The sequence below is a fragment of the Bubalus bubalis genome, chromosome 18, assembly GCF_019923935.1.
Source record: "Bubalus bubalis isolate 160015118507 breed Murrah chromosome 18, NDDB_SH_1, whole genome shotgun sequence".
Classification (NCBI taxonomy): domain Eukaryota; kingdom Metazoa; phylum Chordata; class Mammalia; order Artiodactyla; family Bovidae; genus Bubalus; species Bubalus bubalis.
This window is the reverse complement of record NC_059174.1, coordinates 1,149,815-1,170,582: the sequence shown is the minus strand read 5'-3', so window position 1 is coordinate 1,170,582 and position 20,768 is coordinate 1,149,815. Positions and strand designations below refer to the sequence as shown.

Sequence of the window (20,768 nt, the reverse complement as noted above, 5' to 3'; positions counted from 1 at the left end):
GCCACCTGGGCTGGAGGGACCCTGAGGTGGGGGCTCCAGGGGTGCCACGGCCAGCTTCACGTGCGAGGACTGCCCGGGAACACCCTGTCTGAGTTACCCACTCTCCGGCCTGGGCTGCCCGCCCTGTTACTTTCAGCTTCTCGACGATGTCTTCCACCCATGAGACCCAAGCTCTGCGCTCCCTGACTTCTGACCAGTGACGGCGCCCCAGGGGAAGAGACCATCGCTGACTTGGATGGTTTCACATTTAGCCAGTGGCTCAAAGGGCCGAGAGTGGCAGGGAGATGAGGGAAAGGGCTGTGAGGGTCTCCTGCGAGGGTGGGGGCTGCTGCAGTGGGAGGCGGGAGGGTCAGGCTGCCTGCCGCCTGCAGAGCGGCACATCGCTGGCCCTCACCCCCGGGAGCTCCTGGGCTTAGGAGGGTGGCCCATGTGCAGCCAGTCCCAGACAAGACTGAGCAGCGCCGTGCCCAGGGTCCCCGAGGCCACAACCATCCAGGAAGGGAAGACTCACCAGGTGTGTTCAGCAGGCCGGCTCTGCCGGGGGTGGGCGCCTGGAGCTCTGAGTGGCTGACCCGGAGGTCAGGGCCATCGAGGGGGCCTGGGTCATCCGTCTGGCCTGCAGGGGAAGAAGCAATTTCTGCCAGCACCTCCAGATCCTTTAGGATAACCTGGGGAGAGAAGAAGAGAATGATGGACAAGGACCCCCACACTGTGCCGTGACTGTGGACAGAGAGCTGCCTTCAGGGGCACCAGGCTGCTGAGGGACGCCCAGATTATGGCTCTGAGTGCTCACAGACTGCTGCAAAGGATATGGACTCAGGAGAACAGAGGCAGACGGCAGACGGCAGGAAGTGGGGGAGAGAAGGCGGGGTCAACTCTTCCAATGCTCACTGCTCTCTGGTCCCCAGGAGACGAGGGTCTCAGGCCCAGGGCCCAGCCTGTGCACTGGGGGCCCCGGGCTGGCCAGGCCTCGATGTCAACCAGCACTCAGCCAGATGCTGACCCTACCAGGGCCACAATGACCCACACCAGTTCCAGTGGGTTATTTCCCTATTGGGAAATACACTTGGGGAGCCAGCACACCTGAGAGGCCTGGCCCGTGAGACGTCCATACCCTGAGTGGCCCCGTGAAGGAGGGGGAGGCCAGAGAAGGCAGCTGTTCCGGCTCTGAGCCGGAGGGGAGCCCTTGCCTGTCCTTGGTCTCGCCTATAGGCGCCTCCTCAAGGAGCCTGAGGCTCCACTTCAGAACTAGCTCTCGTCCATGAGCGGAGCTCAGTGCTCACAGTCCTGGCTTCACTCTCGACCCTGACATCAGTCGCCTGACTCTGGAACAGTGAACTCACCATACCCACACCCCCCAGCTTCTGCTGAGCGGTGCCTGCTGGGGGCCGGGCCCGCACTGGTGGGAGGAGAGGCAAGGCCACAGGGCCCTGGGCGTTGTCCCCATGAGAGTGACCCAGGGGAGACAGGCAGCCCACAAGCTCTGCGACCGCAGTGCCTATGCTCCTGAGGCCAGCAGCATGGTCTGAGGGGGGCTGCCGGGCCTCGGAAGTGCTGAGCCCAGGTCTGCCAGGGAACCGGGGGTACAGGGAGGCACGCAGAGCATTCTCTTAACCAGCAGAAGCTTTTCACGGACGCGGGACCAGACCCAAAGGCACATTCCTGGAACCCAAGCCGCAGCCCAGCCCCGGAGTGGGGTGTGCGGTGGGGGCGGACACGAGGCAGGGCAGGTCATCAAGGACCGTCGCCCGGACTCAGGGGCGGTCTGAGCGCGGCTTTGTGGTGGGCTGGGGGGCTCAGGCTCCTCCTGTGTGCCCTGGGGACTCGCCCTCGCCAGGGCACTGTGCCGATCTCAGGAGTTGCTTCCTGCACGACTTCTACGCAGGGATCTTGGGGCCAAGCCTGCTGGCGGCCCTGCACAGGGACAGGGCAGGGACAGCGGCACACATCCAGGCCTCCAGCCTCACCTCTGCACCAGGAGCATCTGCGTCACTCGTCTCCGCACGCATCCTCCCCCCGCAGGGCCGCACGGCCAGCAGAGCTGTGCTTCATATTCCGCATTCTCTCGTTTTATATAAAGTTTAACGTCAACCCACAAATTAATGCAAACCACACACTTCTTTTGTACTATTACAGTCGGAAATGTTGTCTACAGGTTCCTTTAGCAATCCTGGCCACCCCTCTCATGCCTACATATCAAAAGATTTGTCTCTGGTCCCCTGGGGGCTGAAGACAACAGACAGGTCAGCTTGGAGCAAAACCATGTCCTTGTGTACACGCACACTGTGGAAGCCCCCTAAGTGGGAGCTGGAGAACAGCAACACTGTCTCCTTCAGCCTCCAGAGCCAAGGACTGGAGAGGGGCTGCCAAGACGGAGGGCAAGGAATGGCGAGGAGAGTGGGAAGTTGGTGGGGAGCCACTTCGGGGTTCTCAGTCCAGCCCATCAAGTTCAGCCACTGACTCTCCCCCAGTGGACCGGGAAAACCACAGTCCACGCTGAACAAGGGTATGGGTAACCACCATCCTGAGGCAGGCCCAGGCCAGGACTCTGCCTCTGTGTGGGGAGCGGGGGGCGGCCCCGGGGGGCGGTGTGTCAATGGGGAGCCTGGGACAGCAGCGGGGACCACAAGGAGCTGCCCTCCACTGGACCTGGCTCTGGTCTCTGTGCCGGCAAGGCTGTCAGCGCTCCTCGTCCCTGAAGACCTCACGGCCCTCGGCAAGGACATGGTGGTCTCAGCGGCCTCGGTCACACTCAGGGCCTGGACACAAGGGGAGAAATGCCCCACGCAGCCTCAGGACACGCAGAGCCAGTCCCCCTGGCAGCGTGCAGGCCGGCTGGGCTCATGCCGGCGCTGGCCTGCGGTCCTGGCCCCGAGGATGGGAAAGGCTCACAGAAAGCGGGAGGAAGCCACGCCAATTAGTATGCGCTACACAGCTTTTTGCAGAATGAATATAAAACACTTGTGCTTTCTTTTTGTGTGAGAGAAAGAAGGGGGGAAGGAGAGGGAGGGAAAAAGGTTACAAGAGAGCAATATTCTGCAGGAGCAGGAGGGCCTGCGGTTACCACGGCAACGGGCTGGGGGGCGGGGGGGAAGGCACATCAGCTGGTCCCTGAGCGAGCTGGCCACTGATGGAGAGAAAAGGTCAGCGGTAACTGGGGAAGAAAGCATCTGACAAAGCAGTTCCAGGAGGAAGGCGGCTGGGGTGAGGGGCATGGGGTGTCACACCCTCCATGGCTTGGGGAGCAAAGTGAGGAAGGCCTTCCTTCTAGGAGGCGACTGGACAGCAGCAAAGGGCACGTTCAGCATGGGAGGGGAGTCACTGTCTGGATGGGCCGCAACAGGCTGTCAGCCCCTGCCCTCCAGTGGGCCAAGGACAGTCTCCTGGACAGCAGCTGTTTCCACCCCCCATTGACTGGTGCATCCAGGCACTCTGTCCCCGCAGCGTGTCCACAGACCAGCCCTGGAAAACCCCTTGCTGCGGGAGGTGCCCTTCTGTCTCCTGGAAATGCTCCTGCCTGCCCCTTCATCACCTCGGGACCAGGGGAGACCCAGAGCTTGGCAAGGCTAAGCCTGCAGGCCTGTCCTCTCTTCCCACCCAGACCTCTGGACACGGAGTCCCAGGCGAGGCACCCGGCGGCTGCAGAGCTGGGCAGGAAACGGAAGATGGATGGTTCTGGAGAGCTTCTGCCAAGGGATGGCTGGAAAAACCTTCCATTTCTCTACCCACATGTCTCTGAGGAACAGTCCAGAGTCTGGCTAGGCCCCTGATCAGCTGACCAGGCCCCAGATGTCAACAGGCTCAACCTTCCAGTCCCACAAGCAGGGAAGGAACTCCCTGGGATGGGCCCTCTGCAGTCCTGGCCAGCAAGAAGCCGCATGAGTTTCCGAGGGCTGCGTCGGGGCTGGCGGGGAAGGGGACGCAGGCTGGAAGCCCAAGGCCGAGGTCTGCGGGCACCGCCCAGGCCTAGCTGATGCCTCTGCCCAGAACAGGGAGGCTGCAGGGCCATAGCTGAGATCCCGGGAAGGTTGGATTACCCCTTATTCTTGGGGAGCGGAGCTGAGCGCAAACAAAGGCTGGATGCCCAAGGCCGGGCCTGCACGGGAAGCCTTGTGGCCTCCTGCCTCCTTCCGCACAGGAGCCTGTCCCCTTCCTTCACAAGGGCTGCAGCCCAGGGGATCAGGCCTCTCGTGCCCCAATGCCTGGTGGACTCATCTGGAGAACCCAGTCCAGGAGGCCGGGCCGCCAGCCCAGGAGGGGCGCCCAGGGAGCCGGGAGTCGGGGGGAGGATGTCCGCGGGCCCCGGCACAGCTCCTGTGTGCCCGAGCCCCTGTGCTGCTCTGGGGGGGCGGCAGCTGGTACCCACCGGCCCTTGACACAGCAGACCCAGGCTGGAGAAAGCAGAGATCAGCCCCGGCCCGGCCTGAGCGGGCAGTGTTCCCAGAACAGCTTCCCACTAAGGGGGCGGGCGCAGGCCAGGCCCAGCACCCCGGGGAGGCGGCCCGCAGCCTTGCCTTCTACACCACCGGAGCAGCTCTGCCAAAAAGACTCCCAGATCTGGGGGCTGGAGCAAGGGCACTGCTCAGCCTTAGACCTATTTTCCCACTGAGGAAACTACCCTGATTAAGCCCTTGTACGCCTCGGTAAAGCAAAAAACAACTTGAATAAAAGGAACAAGAATTCTGTCTTGGTTTGTTGCCTGACTTGGAACGCACGCCCTTAGGAATCAGGAGCGGTTTTCTTTTCTTTTTCTTCTGTTCAAGTGGACTCAGAAGTCCTTCCAAGGCGCCAGTTCCGTGCCATACTGCCAAAGGCCAGCACCTGATGCTTATTAAGTTCCTCGGTGACAGCAAGTGCGGGTTCTGGCAGCTGGAACCGACCAGCCGCCGCCCCGGAGGGCAGAGGGGGACGAGGCCAGCCCGGGTGAGCTGGCGTGGAGACAGGCCCCCCAACTTCCCAGGGTGAGACGGCGTGGAGACAGGCTCCCCAACTTCCCGGGGTGAGACAGGCCCCCAACTTCCTGGGGTGAGCCGGCTTGGAGACAGGCCCCCCTTGCCTCCCACCCGAGGGCTTCCTGTCGAAGCCCTCTCTCACTCGCAGCTCTGACTGGCAGGTGCCCCTGCAGGAGGTGAACTCTCCCTGTGAGCGGGCAGGGACTGGAGGGGCCTCTGCACGGGGCAGCCTGGGGCAGCGCGGGCACCGTTACAGCTCGGTCACCAGGCGATGGGCCGAAGGGCCGCTGTCTCCAGGGCTGGGCCCGCGACGACCAGGACAGCAGCGTGGCCTCCCGCCCGCCACCGGGTCTCTGCTCAACCCCAGCCCCGTGTGAGTCCTACTCAGCTCTGTCGAAGTGGGCAGGCCCAGGCCCCCACGAGCAAGGAAGCGGGCAGAACGGGCCCCAGCGCGCTCTGCTGCCACCTGCCCGCCTCCTGCTTATGCACGCATCACGAGACGCGTCTGGGGGCGCCGGGTGCTGCAGTGACACAGACGGGGACCCGGCCGGCCCGGAGGGGCAGAGGGGCGGGCGCTGTGCTGCCCTTCAGGGATTCACGGGCGTCAGGCCGAGATCCCAACCTAGCTACCTCACTTCTCTGAGCCGGTTTCTGCTTGGTGAGGGGTGGACACAGCAGAGCGCACGCCTGAAGGGCTGCTGTGGAGACGGTGAGGCCCGCTGTGGGCTGGGAGCCGAGCGAGCACCCAGCGCACTCCTGTCCGCAGCATCTTTAGCAGCTCCCTGCCCCGGTGGTGGGTCTCGCAAACTGCCAACAGGAAAACGTGAGGGAAACGCAACCAACTCTGCTTTGGCTATCTCCGAAGGAGGAAAAACGGACACACGTCCTGGGAGAGATCTTGGCTGCTGCTGATGTCCCAAGTGAGGCGGGGTGGGGTGTGCGTGTGAAAAAAAGGGCCCTTGGCGATGGCAGAGAGAGAGGGCGCTGGAACTGATAGACAGGGGCCTGGCCCCCAGGCTCCCGACAGGAACTGGGGTGGGTCCACACCAAGGTTCTCAGTCAGAGACGAGCATCAGTCACTGGGGGCCTGTGGGGAACCCAGGCCATAAGGCCCCACCGGAGAGAGCAGTTTACGGAGGTCCAGGCTGCAGCCCAGGCAGCTGGGTGTTGAAGAGCTCCGGGGGATTGACGGCGGCCCTGGCATGTGTGGCTCCCTTGGGGCACTCTGTAGGGCTGCTGGACGTGGCCTTTCTAGGTGAGACGCCTGATCACTTGAGTCAGGGAGAGACGCGCTGGGGAAGGTGGCCGGCTCCTCCCGGGAGCCCCAGCCCTGTCCAGGGGAAGGTGGTTCCTACCCCCTCCCCTTTGTGACTCCTCTCTGGGCCCTACTTTTCCTGCTTTGGGAAATAAGCCACCCCTCTGGGGAGCCTTCTGCCCTGAGCTCCAGTTATGGTGCAGCTCTGGGTCCTCACCTTCCCAAGAGTGGAGGGAATTCAGACAGAGATAAAGACTGAAAACCCTCCCAGCACAAACCTGTCTTCCTAGAGCAGGTGATAGGAGCCAACGGGGGGTACTGAGGGCCCCTCCTCACCCCAAGGAGGTGCCTCCCAGCGCAATGCTGGGCCTGAGACCGCAGGGCCCCGTCCGTGCACGGTAGCAGTCCGCTGCCAAGGGCTCCCCGGTGCTGATGGCTGGGGCCTCTGCTGGGCCATGTGGCTGCAGGCCTGGTCTCTCCTTGCTGGCCACAGGTCCTCTCCCTGCTCATCTGTCCCTGCCCCTCATTTTCTCTCCCAAGCCCTGCAGGAAGCTGTGGGGTCCACCTGAGAGAGCAGAGGACCAGCCCTGAAGCCTGTGGCGGGAGGGCCCGCACGTCCTCACCTGGCCATCGAGCGGCAGCCCGGCTCACCCCTCCACGTGGGGCGGGCCCTCCGCAGTCGGAACCAAGCTCTTGGCCGCCACTGTCTCGCCCTTTGGTGCTCCGGGCTGGCACCCGACCTGACCGTGTGATCTGACCATACAGAAACATTCAGAATTGAAGCGCGGGGTGGCGGGGTTGTTTTTGTTTGTTTTGGAGAGTGGATGGAATGAAAATGGAGCAAAATAAAAACTGAGGCAAGGATATGAGAAGGAAAAACAAGCCCCATTCTTACGGAAGACTGTCCACTTTTGAGCAGGCCGCATTAGTATTCTGGGCAGTGGAGTCAGGACCACACAGAGTCAGGGCTGGAAGGGACTTAACACGATCCAGCCTGACCGCGTTTTAGGGAGGAAAACGGAGGTGACATGTAACTGGTTCCAAACTGGGAAAAGAGTACGTCAAGGCTGTATATTGTCACCCTGCCTATTTAACTTATATGCACAGTACATCATGAGAAATGCCGGGCTGAATGAAGCATAAGCTGGAATCAAGACTGCAGGAAGAAATATCAATAACCTCATATATGCAGATGACACTACCCTTATAGCAAAAAGCAAAGAGGAACTAAAGAGCCTCTTGATCAAAGTGAAAGAGGAGAGTGAAAAAGTTGGCTTAAAACTCAACATTCAGAAAACTAAGATCATGGCATCCGGTCTCATCACTTCATGGCAAATAGATGGGGAAACAATGGAAACAGTGACAGACTTTATTTTCTTGGGCTCCAAAATCACTGGAAAATCCCATGGATGGAGGAGCCTGGAAGGCTGCAGTCCATGGGGTTGCTGAGGGTCGAGCACAACTGAGTGACTTCACTTTCACTTTTCACTTTCATGCATTGGAGAACGAAATGGCAACCCATCCAGTGTTCTTGCCTGGAGAATCCCAGGGATGGCGGAGCCTGGTGGGCTGCCATCTATGGGGTCGCACAGAGTCGGACACAACTGAAGCAGTAGCAAAATCACTGCAGATGGTGATTGCAGCCATGAAATTAAAAGACGCTTACTCCTTGGAAGAAAAGCTATGACCAACCCAGATAACATATTAAAAAGCAGAGACATTACTTTGCCGACAAAGGTCCGTCTAGCCAAGGCTATGGTTTTTCCAGTAGTCATGTATGGATGTGAGAGTTGGACCTTAAAGAAAGCTGAGTGCTGAAGAATTGATGCTTTTGAACTGTGGTGTTGAAGAAGACTCTTGAGAGTCCCTTGGACTGCAAGGAGATCCAACCAGTCCATCCTAAAGGAGGTCAGTTCTGGGTGTTCACCAGAAGGACTGATGTTGAAGCTGAAACTCCAATACTTTGGCCACCTGATGTGAAGAGCTGACTCATTTGAAAAGACTCTGATGCTGGGAAAGACTGAAGGCGGGAGGAGAAGGGGATGACAGATGAGATGGTTGGATGGCATCACTGACTCAACAGATACGAGTTTGAGTAAGCTCCCGGAGTTGGTGATGGACAGGGAAGCGTAGCATGCTGCAGTCCATGAGGTCGCAAAGAGTCGGACACCACTGAGCTACAGAACTGAACAGAGCCTGAGCATGTTCCGGGGAGGAGAGCAGAGGTGGGGAGGTGCCTCAGCCTTACCATACAGTGGGGGCAGCATGGGGCAGAGGTTGTCCTGCTCTCCACTGGGCAGCTGCCACACCACCCTCAGCCATCCCTGGCACGGCTCACTGCTTTGGGGTGGGGCCCGGGAGGCTCAGCAGACCTGGGGCAGCCCGGGGGGGCAGGTCAGAGCCAAGTGCATCCAGCCTGGATAGAGCAGTACCCCTCCCTGCAGCACTCTCACTGAGGTGAGTGACGGCAGACCTCGTGTGGGGTTTAGATGATCTGGGATCTGACAGACCCAGCTTCCAAGGCTGGCTTCTGGCAAGTTATCCCCCTCATGCCTGAGCTTCCTCTCATGTCAAACGGAGGATAATGAAACTACTCCTGGACCACCAGGCAGATTCCTGAAGACAAAGGGTACGATGTACTCTGACCAGGGCCATGACTCCATAAACTGGTTTCCGCCTCTCCTTCTCCCAGACACGGGGTTCAGCACATAGCACCCCCAAGGTTTCCAAAGGAAGCCAGCACGAGGGGTGTCAGGCTACCCCCGCTTCTCTAAGCTGCTCTCAGATGTAGGCAACAAGGGGAAGCCCTTGTTTCTGGGGCGGACATGGAGGGACGGCCCATTTCCAGCAGCAGGCCTTCCCTCCTGGGGGCACAATTTGCCCCTAAAGAATCTGAGGGTGATGGACAGGTTGTTAGGAAGGGTCAGGCTCAGACGGGGAGCCTTCCTCGGCCTCCTGAAACAGCAGTCGGCGGGGCACATGGAGACACCCTGCCTCCTGACCTCCATGCAGGTCGGAGCAGTCAGGCTCCTGGCCCAGGTCCCTGGGGAGGAGGGGCACCTGACCATCCTTCCAGACCTCTTCTGAAACTTTAGACTTTTTTTTTTATCCTACATATTTCTGTTTAAAATAGATTTTCAATTTTTAGAGCAGTTTTAGGTTTGCAGCAATACTGAGCAGAAGGTAACAGAGGTTTCGCACGCAACTCCCGGCCCTGCAGGCACACAGCCTCCCCCTCACAGGTCTTCCTCACCACGGCAGTGCGCCTGTTACAATCAGTGTGCCTGCACCGAGACACATCTCCTCTGAAGCCCACAGCTGACGCCGGGGTTCGCTCTGGGCATGTGTGTGATGACGCGTACCTGCTGTGACCCGCAGAGGATCTGAAATGCAGTGGGGAGGCAGCTGTGCTTGAGGCAGGGGTGGGGATGGGAACCACCAAGGCCCCTCCGGGCTGGCCACGCCATGGGAAACGTGGAGAGGACCTGTCTGTCGTCCAGGGGCTCATGGGCAGAACCCGCCCGGGCAGCTGCGGGCTCGGGAGGTGGCCGATGCTGGCACCTTCGGGCAGGGAAAGAGCGGCCCCGCCTCCCGCGGGTCCTGCAGGAAGCTCTGCGGATGTGCCTCGCCTTCCAGACTGTGGGATCAGGGTCGCATTTTCACTTAAAAACAAATCATTGGATCGCTAGCTGATGAGAGAATTTCTACTCCAGTGCCAAGAATATTAGACACCTGCAAAATTCTGACAAAAGGGATTTTCAGATCAAGGCTGCGAGGAGCAGGCGGTACTGAGGGAGCAGCCACTTATCCTGAATTAGGAGAAGCAAAGACAACCGAGGATCCCAGAGGGGTGTGGACTGCTGAGCTGTCCCTGGAAGGGGCAGGGGAGGCGGGCAGAGAAACAAGGGCCCGTGAGACACCCATGAGGCCACATGCCCGGGGGCTGGGGAATGTGGCGGCAGAGCTGGGGCTCTGAGGCTCGGCCTCTCCCTGCGCCTAGCTCTTGCATCATGGACACCTGGTACACTCTGTCCCCCGGGGCCAGTGCCTCTCCCCATACCGCAAACCTGACGGGTATGCGGGTTTATCATCTTCACACTGGGAGAGGAAAACATGTGCGACATAGACCATAGATGGGATGTCCCGGATAAACAGAGCTGTAAATCAATGGAAAAGTGGACGACGGGTCAGGGTGCTGAGGGAGAGCTTTTTCCAAAGCCCCACAGCCCTCTCCACACCAGACTAGACAGTCTTCTCGAGAACATGCGGAACAAGAGAAAAAGGCCAGATGATGGGGATGATGATACAATGACTAAGCACAAGCTTGGGGGCCACACATGGTAAAACACAGGCACGGAGGCTCAGCGACTGAGCGCTCTGGGGACAGACAGACTTGGTTTTGGCCCCACCATTCCCTAGTCGGGTGCCAGCTACTTCACCTCCCCAGCCTTATTTCCTGAATTGCCAAATGGAAATAATAACATTATTCTCCCGCAGAAGAACTGTTGAGGGTTCTCTGGACACTACAGGGAAGGTGTCTAAGGACATTCCCTGACACTGGGATGACTTCAGACAAGCTGGCGGTTATTAAAGGGCTAACCCAGGTGTTGAGGCACCTAGGCTGAGTGTACGGCCCTACGTGGGGTAGGCCATGGTTACGTTCTATTAGCGAGGGGCCTCCCCCCACTCCACTCTGGCTGCGGGCCGATCTGACTCAATGGGTTTTCAGGGTCTCGCACCTCCGGAGCTCCAATCTGAGATGAGGGCCGTGCCTGAAAATAACTGGGGAAACCTTGCAGAGGGCACTTTCTGGATGCCCTGGAACGGAAGCTCGCACCAGGAGAAGAGGGACTTTGTCTTGTTCATGGCCGCATTTCCACTGCCAAGTACCCAGGACGCCCACAAGGTCATCGGATTCAGCAGGGGCTACTTAGGGACAGGATTCTGGAGAAGAACCAGGACGTGGCAGGATCACGACTCAGCAGCAATATGGGTTCCCAAGTCCCTCCCCGGGAGGGTGAAGGGAGGCGCAGACGCTGAACTGCTGCTAACCGCAGCGCTGCCTGCCCGCCCCGCCCCCGGCAACTGTCCCCAAGAGCAGCGGCAGCCTCCTCCCCGCCGGAGGCCCACAAAATGCACCCCAAAACCCGACAACATCTGGCATCTCAGCAAATCAAGTCTCCACAGCCGGAACCTGAACAGAGCTGTTTAATGGACTGTATCTCCTCCGGCTCCCTTTAAATGCACACGCACACAAAAACCAACCGCGGGTGAAGAAGGCTGGATGGGATTAAACAACTCAATTTAAAGGACTGAAAACTCAGCTGCTTCCACTAACGTCCTGGGGAAGGAACCAATCAGCAAAGTTCTTCTCTCCCTTTCTGTACTGAAATGAGGGCCGTGAGTGTGCAGTGAGTCAGTTCTAATTCACGCAGAACCGGGCCATGGCCACCTGGGCCTTGCATTGCAGTGGCACGGGGGGAGGCAGGGGGTGTGTGTGTGTGGGCGTGTGGGCCTTGCATTGCAGTGGGGCGGGGGGGAGGCGGGGTTTGTGTGTGTGTGTGTGTGTGTGTGTGTGTGGTGGACAGGTGGGAGGGGACCTGAGCAGAGGCCCAGACCATCTGCTCTGAGTCTTCAGGAAATGCGGAGGACCTGATGGGACCTGGAGGCAGACACTTGCCTGTCTGAATCTCTCTGTGGCCCAGGGTCAGGGAGCAAAGTCAGGCTGCAGGCTGGCTGCCCAGGACTCCACACAAGCCAGGGGCCAGCTCAGGAGAGACCGAGGCACCTCCTGCACGGGAAGCAATGGGCCGGGTCCCGCTCCCTTCTTCCCCAGCCCGTTCCCTCCTGCTCGGCGCTGGGAGGTCTGCAGATGCGAGCGCCTGCTGCCTCACGGGGCCCAGAGGAGGGCAGGCGAGGGGCGGGTCAGGGCCTGGGCCACCAGCATCCAGCACGAAGCCCAGAGCGGGCATGGGCGGAGGGCAGGGATGCCCCCCAGGCAGAAGGCGATGCCCGGCTGCAAGCCCCGCCCCTCGGCCAGGAGGCGGGGCGTCTGACCAAGAAGGTCCCTGAGCAGGACACCGCTGGCATGGTGCGGGGAGGCTCAGGGTGCAGCCCTTGCCCACCCGACTCTGGGGTCTCCACACTTGGGGCGCTGCCTGAGAGGGAGCCAGCCTCTCCCTTTAGCTTGCGGTGACCCCCAACAAAAGCGAAGACTCAGGGTCCAAGTTCAAACTGGAGGCCAGGAAGAAGTCCAGCTGAAAGGAATCACAAATGATGCTCCGAGGGCTCGGCCGCTGCCCGGCACAGCACTTGGCGTGTTTGGAGACATTTCTCACACCCCTCCGCTGTCACTACCCCACTGGATGGAGAAAGGAAACTGAGACGCAGGGTTTCCTGTCGCCCCTCCCCACGGCCTCCTGGGGACCAGGGGCTCCCTGTCGGACTGGCTTCCTCACCACCGAGACCCGGCGCTCATCAGAAGGGCCTGCAGAGCAAGAGCCTTTACTCTCCAGAGGACAGGAGACACAGCTTTCTCCCTGACAGCCGCTCCTCACCACACAGGAGCAACAGGGCCACTTTAGGGGTGCTGGCTTAAGAGAACAGCAGCAAAATAGCCCCTCTGAGCTACACCGTGCCCTCAGCAGGGGAGGCTGGCGGCCAGGGCCCGGAGGAAGGCGGGGACCTACCTCGTCAGACTCGTCCGACAGCGTCTGCAGGAGCACAGGGAACAGGCTGTCCGTGTGCCGCGACATCTGTGGAGAGGGGCTGTGTGAGTGCCCGCGCCACCCGGGCCCACGGCAGGGGCCTCCCACCCCAGGACCGTGCCACGCTCCTGCCGCTCAGGGCTTCCCCAGAACGGGAACGACCAGGACCCTGCCAGGCGTGGGCAGGCCATGCAGACCACCCCGGAGCGCTGCCCCAGCCCGAGGGCTCACCTTGCGGGGGGTCTTGATGTACAGGTGGTAGAGCCACTTGAGGACGGCGATCCTGGTCATCATGCCGATGGCCGTGTCGCTGAGGTGGCAGTTCAGCACCTGCACGATCCCGTCCAGGTGGAGGGTAACCGGGGCCCTCTCCGTGCTGCGGGCGAGACCAGGAGGGAGTGGGGCTGAGGCCCACTCCCCAGCCGCGCCCTGGCCCTGCACCCCCCACATGGGGCGCCGGGGTGCTGCTCTGCCAGGCGGGAGCGCAGACACCCTCGCAGCGGCAGGAGGGCCAGTCCGCTGGGCAGCCACCCGCGGCCCCCTTTCTACCAGCGGGCTGCGCCAGAGAAGGTGCAGAAGGGCGGACACCTCTGATGTCAAGAAGCTCAGGACCAGTGGACCTCACGGCTGAAAGGCAGTTCAGCACCCTCAGCGCATTACGTCCAGAGCCTGTCGATGAAACAAAACCTCCCTGTCCAAAGAGTCCAGGGAAAGGCCCCAGGGACACTCCTAAGTAACACAGGCCCTGCCCCAGGCACCCGAAGCCCACTTCTCCAACGAGGACCCATGGCGCTTCACCTGGTCACACACAGGGCCCTCGGCACAGTGGCCGGCCTGGGTGAGGGGCCCTCAGAGCCACCTCTGAAGTTGTTAATTTTCTCATCTGAGGCAGGAAGGAGGTGACAGGCTCAGCCTGTAGATTGGAGCTTGCTCAGAATGCCTGTGCTCTAGGATGGGGTACAGGCTCCCTGCTCCCCTGGCCTGAAGCCTTGCTGGTCTCCAGGCAGAGAAAAGTCCTGTCAAGCAGCCCCAGGAAGGCTGGGTGCCGCCAGAACAGACCCAAGTGGGGCCCCCAGACAGAGGCCGGGGCTCTCCGGGATGGGGCTGGTGAGGACAGGGGGCCTTAGGGTGTCGGGAGGGGCTCCCTTCCCCTCTGACGCAGGACACCATCGCCTGCCTGTACAAAACGGTCTTCCGTGGTATTTCCAGATTGCTCAATTATTCATTTGCGTCAGGAACTCAATGCCTGTGCTTTCCCAATCTGCCTGCAGCCTCTCTGAAGCTCGTTTGATGTGAACTCCTAAAGGGCAGGGTTCTGAGCTCTGTTAAGTGCTAAATGGAAGTGCTATTTAACATGGTTTGATGATTCCCCATGGAGCTCGTTTTGGGGGCACGAGCGGGCACTTCTAGCCTCTGGTGGCCGGGGGGCTGGGTATGTGAGGGATGCCGCCCAGCAGACCAAGCTTTGGGGAGGGGCTGCTGCTGAGGCTCCCCAAGAGCCATGTGGCCGCAAGTGCTGGGGTCTTCCGAGGACAGCCAAGCATCTGGGTTCTTCAGCAGCCTGGACAGATGGGGAAATTCACGCACAGACAAGTCCAGGGTGGCAAAGGCGGGCTCCCAGACAGTCTCAGCCACCCGGGAACCTGCTGCTCTTCACCTCTCTCTCTTTCTCACTGTCTATTAGAAATATAATGCAAGTCACGTATGGAATTTTATGTTTTTTGGTTTTATATTAAAAAGTATAAAGAAACAGGTGAAATTAAATTTAACAATATATTTTAAGTAACCCAATATACCCCAAGGGCTTCGCAGGTGGTGCAGTGGTAAAGCATCTGCCTGCCAATGCAGGAGGTGCAGCAGACGCAGGTTCAATCCCTGGGTCGGGAAGATCTTCCGGGGGAGAAAATGGCAAACCATTCCAGTATTCCTGCCTGGGAAATCCCATGGACAGAGGAGCCTGGAGGGCTACAGTCTATGGGGTTGCAAAGAGTCGGACGCAACTGAGCGGCTGAGCATCCACTCATGCAATATGCCCCAAATGTCATTTCAACACGTGATCAATATAAAAGTCAACACAGAGGTTAGTAACAGACTGTGTCACACTCTTCGCAGTGTCCTGAGTCTTTTAACCCACGTGTCTCCTGCCCTCAGCGTCCTTGGCTCAGACTGGCCGCGGTGTGCGCAGCGGTCACAAGGGGCAGAGGCGCCCAGTGTGGACAGCACGGCTCAGCAGTGGCCGTCCAGGGCTGCCCATGCATTTCGTCTTCTTCTCTGACAATTAACTGACATCCCCCTCCCTGTCCGATCTTCCGGTCCTGCTTTGCCCCATCGCAGTAGCCTCCTCCTGGGCTCCTCCTGGCACACTCTGTAAGCTCTCCTTGCGTGGGCAGGATCCCACAGCTGGAGACACTACAGACACCTTCCTGGAGCCCAAGGTCTTAACGAAATGAGCTCGGAAAGCAGTGGGGAATAACCGGAAGCCCCTTCCTGACCCTGTGAGCCGAGGGCCCCTGGGAATCCCTCTCCACAGCAGGAGCTGCCACGAGGGCCGTAAGCCCGGCAGGTCACTGCCGCTTCCTGGCTGGAACAGCCCTCGAGGGGAGGCCTGGAGGGTCCTTGGGACCTGGCACAGGGGGTGGGAGGCAGTGCTGAACCCAGCTCCCAGCTCCACCTGCAGGCCAGGCCCCGTAGGGTGTACGGACCTTGGGGGTCAGGCTCTAACACTGAGCAGGGAGGACAGTGCTGGCGCTGGAAACGAGTGCTCAGGTTCTGGGTAAGCACCCTGTGCTGGACTCCGTGCTGAGCTGTGTGCCCGCACAGCCCTGCTTATGTCCCCCCAGGGCCCTGTGCCTACAGCCGTGTGACTCCCAGTCTGGAGACGAGGCAATCAGAGCACGGAGGCACTAAGTAACCCGGGCATACCACGTGCCTGGGAAGTGTGGAGCCGGCAGTTTGCACGCGGCGTCTGGGTCCAGGGTGGCCCTGCCCACCGCACGGCTCTGCTTCCCAACGCGCTGCACTCAAGCACTCCGGCACCACTGTTTCCCAGGGAAGGGGACACCGAGGAAGCTGCTGCTCATCTCCGGGGGCGCGGTGGGCCAAATCCCAGTGGCCCCAGGAAGCTAGGCCAGACAGTTCCTCGGGCAGCCGGGCTTCTTAACTGACAACAATCCCGAGGTGCTGCGGGCCAGCTAAGCGTGTCTTACTGAGCACAGACACTGAGGGCCAGCCTGTGACTGGCGCTGCCCTGGGGCCAGACACAGAAGGAAGGGTGTCACGGAGCCGGCGTGAGAGCGGGCAGCACCCTGGGTGCCCACAGCGGCCCTCCCCAGACACGGGGCACCCCAGATGGACAGTGAGGTGGGCGTTGGCTTCAACCAGCCAATAGGCCCCCGGTCACATGAAGCAGTTCCTTTGGTGCACAGATGGGACACTACAGGACCTGCCCGAGGCCAGGAGGCCTGGTGCGTCCCTCCCTCAGCCGGGGGTGCTCTCCCGGGCTCCCACGTCCCTTGGCTGGCTGGAGGCGAAGGGCACAGGAGGCTGAACAGCCCAGGGTGCCGGGGACAGGGAGAGTGGACGATCCTGCCTCTGAGGGACTGCTTTCAGCTACCCCACTGGAGGGGCCGGCTGCACTGTCTGGGCTTGGCGTGCGCTCCGTGCGAAGCTGGGGCTCTGGAACCTGAGCTCTTCCTAGCGTGGCACGCTGCACCCGGTGCTCAGCTCCTGAGCTGCTTGCTGGTCTGGAGCCAGAGGTGTGCACCCTCCACCCTGGCTCACCCTACCCAGAGAACGGAACAGAGCTCACTCACAGCTTAGAACACATTTCTGTACCAGTTCTAGAGAGTCTAGTTACTCCTGGGGGCTTGTGAGTTATTTCATGGTGTCTGCAAAACCCTATTCTCACCATATACTTTCTCTTAAGGCATCTCATAACGAAGATCATACGTGTACATGTACTATGACTTCCAAATGCGTGGTGCTACTGTGACTATTAAAATACTGACTTCAGGAATAAGGGTTCTGATATTACTAACACATCCTGATAAAGCCCAGCGCTTCTCCGTGGGAAGCAGCACTTTATTTCTGTAACATCTAACCCTTTATGGCACTCCTATGTTACAGCTCTAATCAAATTAGAACAAAAGTAAGTCTAAAAAAGGAACTGTTTCTGAATTCAGAGCTGTTCTTTTTTTTTTTTTTAATAAAAGATCTTTATCACATCTTTCAGCAGGTACTAAAAGTTGGGAAGCATTGATTTCTAGATCTTTCTGCTTGCCTGCAGCAGCCAGCTATACCAGGAGACCTATACTGAATGCCCCCGATGACACTGGTCCTCTAAAACCACATCTAGTCTCGTGTACAGGGACAGAGCCCAGAGCTTTCACCAGACTGTCACCTCGCTGACCATGTCCGCCAGGCGGGGATGCTCCTCTGTCACGGGAGGGGTCCCCCCCGGGCCACTACCTTCAGTGGGCCTGGATGCGGTGGGAGCGGCCTGCCTGTGCAGGCAGTGCCCGGGGTGAGCGTGCGTCAGAGCCCTGCAGCCCGAGTTACGCTGCCCGGGGACCCTGCGAAAGGCCAGCTTCCGGCAGCACCAACCGGCACAGCAGGCACCCCAGCCTCCGTCCTCGGCTGCTGCCTCCAGCGGGAGGGGCTGGGATCAGGTTCCCAGCTCTGGGGCCGCCCCCCTCTCTGGCATAGCCAGTGACTCAGATTGGCAGCTGCCACAAGGAAACCTCCGTCTGAGGGAAACAAAGCACCAGATAGCGTGTTCTCCGTTGGCTTTTTAATTTGAAAGGCTGGTTCAGCATTTGCTGCTGAACGACGGGTATAAAGCAAGGCTTGGTTCCAGGCAGGGGATCCCAGCCACAGCGCAGGAATCAGGGCCTCCTCTGGGCAAAGGAACTGCCGTCTCCCCAGTGAGGAGGGGGAGCCGTGCCCCCTGCACAGGGCTGTCAGTCATGGCCGATCTCTGGTCCTCCTGGACCGCCCCCTCCCCATGGCCTAGATAGATTAGTGATGAGGCTGCGCCAGGCCTTCCTGCCGCCAGCTTTGCCCCCCACCTGCATCTGTCCTCTCTCATACTGCCGGAGGGGCCTTGAGACCACACGGCTCTCCCTGCCAGGGCCCTCCGATTCCCAGAGCAGATCCTCCACAGGGCGGGCAAGCCTGCCTGCATCTCCATCGAGACCTCTCCCCTGAGTTCCAGCATCCCACATCCACACCAACCTCCTGACCCGCTCCAGCAGGATGCCCAGAGCTGCCCTGAACTCTGCTCTCGACGGGCCCACTCACACCCGTTCCTCCTCCTGCTCAGCTTGGGAAACGAAACCAGGATGCCCTGAGCTGGCTCAACCCCGAATCTAGAAGTCCCCTCTCCTCATTCCCCACCCCCAACTCCATTCCATCCGTTGGCCAATTCTACCTTCAAAACATCTCCAGCCTATCAACTTTCTCCATATCCTGCCGCCTCTTCAGTTTGAGCCTCCACCTTGTCTAAACGGACGTGGCAGTGACCCTGACTGGTCTGCGCCCACCTCAGGCCCTCCTAAACCCAGTCTCTGCAGCAGCCCCGACCTCCCATCCCTCCTCAGCCCTGATGTGGAGACAGCACCGCTGCTGAGCTTGTGGGTCTAAACGTAAACATCGGCAGAGCCCGCCAACGCGACGGAGTGCGGGGCGTGGCCGGGCCCAGGAAGGCCTCCCCGAGCGCTCGAGGTTGGCAGCTGGTGCTCCAGCGGGCCTCAGCAGGGCACCAGCGCTGCCCCAATGCCCTCGGAGCCCCCGCACAACGGTCACCGCCCTTTCCCATAACGTCCTGCTTACGTCTCCGCCCCCACACTGGAAAACCTCAAAGTCGGGGACCACGTCTTTTTCTTGGAAACTGCAGGGTTGAACACAGGCTCTGGATGTCTGACAACAAACTAAAAACAAATAAATGAATGGTGCTGGTTGGCTTGCTCCAACAATGTGGGAGAGATCCTAGGAAGAGTCCATATTTACAGTCAGTACTCTGAAAACACCCCCAAGGTCCTGAGAAAGAGTCAGTGAGAAAACGATGTGAACGGAGAGAAGAGCCTCAGGGTCTGCGGAGAAGAGTCTCCTGGGGATGAGTATACCTTTTCTCTTGTGAGTGACCTGTGCCCCCAGGGCCCACGCTCAGGGTTGGATTCAGAGGGAAGAACCCCCTACAGGAGGACCTCCATCCACTCCAGCCCCGTAGCCAGCTGTGCCAGACAAAGTGGGGCCGAGGGCCAGTCCAGGGGCTCAGGCTGGGACAGGGCGGTAACACTCCCTCCCCGGACCATCATTGGCCTACAGAGCACAGAGCGTGCAGAGCGCGGAGCGGCTGCCCGGGGATCGTCATCCGCCTGCAGAGCGCAGAGCGGCTGCCCAGGGCGGCCATCTCCCTGCCTGGCCTGCACTGCCCCCGCGTGGATGGCAGCGCCACTGCAGCCAGCCTGGGAGGACAGCTCGCGCACCTCCGCCTGTGCACGCTCCAGCTCAGTCAATCACAAGGTGTGCTCTGAGCTCCTTGAATGGGCTTCCTCAGAGAGCTACATCGGCCACACATTATCCTGGACAAGCAAACAGGGCTGGGCAAAAGCGCCTGCAAGGTCCCCCTGTGGTCACCATGCATGACCTACACTCTTCTTGTTGTCTAGTCTCTTAAGTCCTATCTGACTCTTTGTGACCCCATGGACTGTATCCTGCCAGTCTCCTCTGTCCATGGGATTTCCCAGGCACGAATACTGGAGTGGGTTGCCATGTCCTTTCCCAGGGGATCTTCCTGACCCAGGGCTTGAAGCTGGGTGTCCTGCACTGGCAGGCGGATTCTTCACCTTGAGTCACCTAGAGCTACACTCTTACACCTTGTATTTACTGATCTCTCACAGCCTCCAGTCCTCCCAAGACGCCATATGTCCCCCAGAACCAGGTGGGGTGGGCTCTTTGGTGTCCTCTGGACTCCCTCATCAGACAGTCTGTGTCCCGCAAGTGCTGGCCCTGAGCACAGTCAGCCTCAGGGTTTGCTGCGGTCTCCCGTGCCCAGAAAAGATGTAGGTTGCTAGCTCTCCACAAACAGCTCTGGCCGTAACAAACCACTTACCTGGCTGGAGTGAAGACACCGATGCCACTACTGAAGCTAGAGTCGCAAGAACCATCAGGCCCTCCTGGGGAGAGAGAGAGGATGAGGCATCACAATAAAGGTCACTGGGGCCTTTAGAAGAGCTAGGCCCCTGTTCAGAAGGACACACAGCCTCTAGTCTCCCACACCTTGATTCTGGCTCTTGGAGAGGAATGTGGCTTTGGGGCCCTGAAGACCCAATGCCTAGCGGTTCCCTGAAGCTTCTGGATGGTATGCGTGCTTGTAGGTTCTCAGGCACAGTGACCTCACAAGCAGGGTCTATCAGTGCTAAACGCATCTGGGAAATCTCAGAAGGGGCTGCTGGCTAAAGGGCAACAGATGTTAAAAGTGACTTCTTGAACACTCAACATCACAAGCCACCAGGGAGACGTAAATCAAAACTGCAATGAGATGCCATTTCACACCCATTAAATAAAAGGCATATTGATAGCAAGTGATGGTGAGGAGGTGGAGAAACTGGAAGCTTATACACTGCTGGTAGAAATGGGAAATGGTGCAGCTGCTTCAGGAAAAAGTCCAATTACCTGAACAGGCCTGGGGGAAGGTGAGGCCGACACCTGGGGCAGTCTGGGTGGGCCCGCCAGGAACAGCTCTGGGGCTTCCAGCTCTGGGGCTTCCAGCGCTGGGGGCCTCCCTCCCTCCCGCCTGCTGGGAAGGCGTTTATGGATGAACCGATACAATGTTAAAAACTGGCTGCAGATGAA

At 59.6% G+C, this 20,768-nt stretch overlaps 1 protein-coding gene across 2 annotated transcripts in view; it reads right to left on the bottom strand.

Annotated features, from left to right (window-relative positions):
* VAC14 (VAC14 component of PIKFYVE complex) overlaps window positions 1-20,768 on the bottom strand; it is a 76,521-nt gene that overhangs the window by 41,279 nt on the left and 14,474 nt on the right. For both annotated transcript variants that reach the window (XM_025268363.3, XM_006041974.4), the window contains exons 10-13: window positions 20,026-20,089; window positions 13,146-13,290; window positions 12,897-12,962; window positions 512-668 (exon numbers count right to left, since the gene is read on the bottom strand). In XM_025268363.3, the coding sequence (XP_025124148.3) occupies window positions 512-668; window positions 12,897-12,962; window positions 13,146-13,290; window positions 20,026-20,089 (432 nt within the window). The remainder of the gene's footprint in view (window positions 1-511; window positions 669-12,896; window positions 12,963-13,145; window positions 13,291-20,025; window positions 20,090-20,768) is intronic.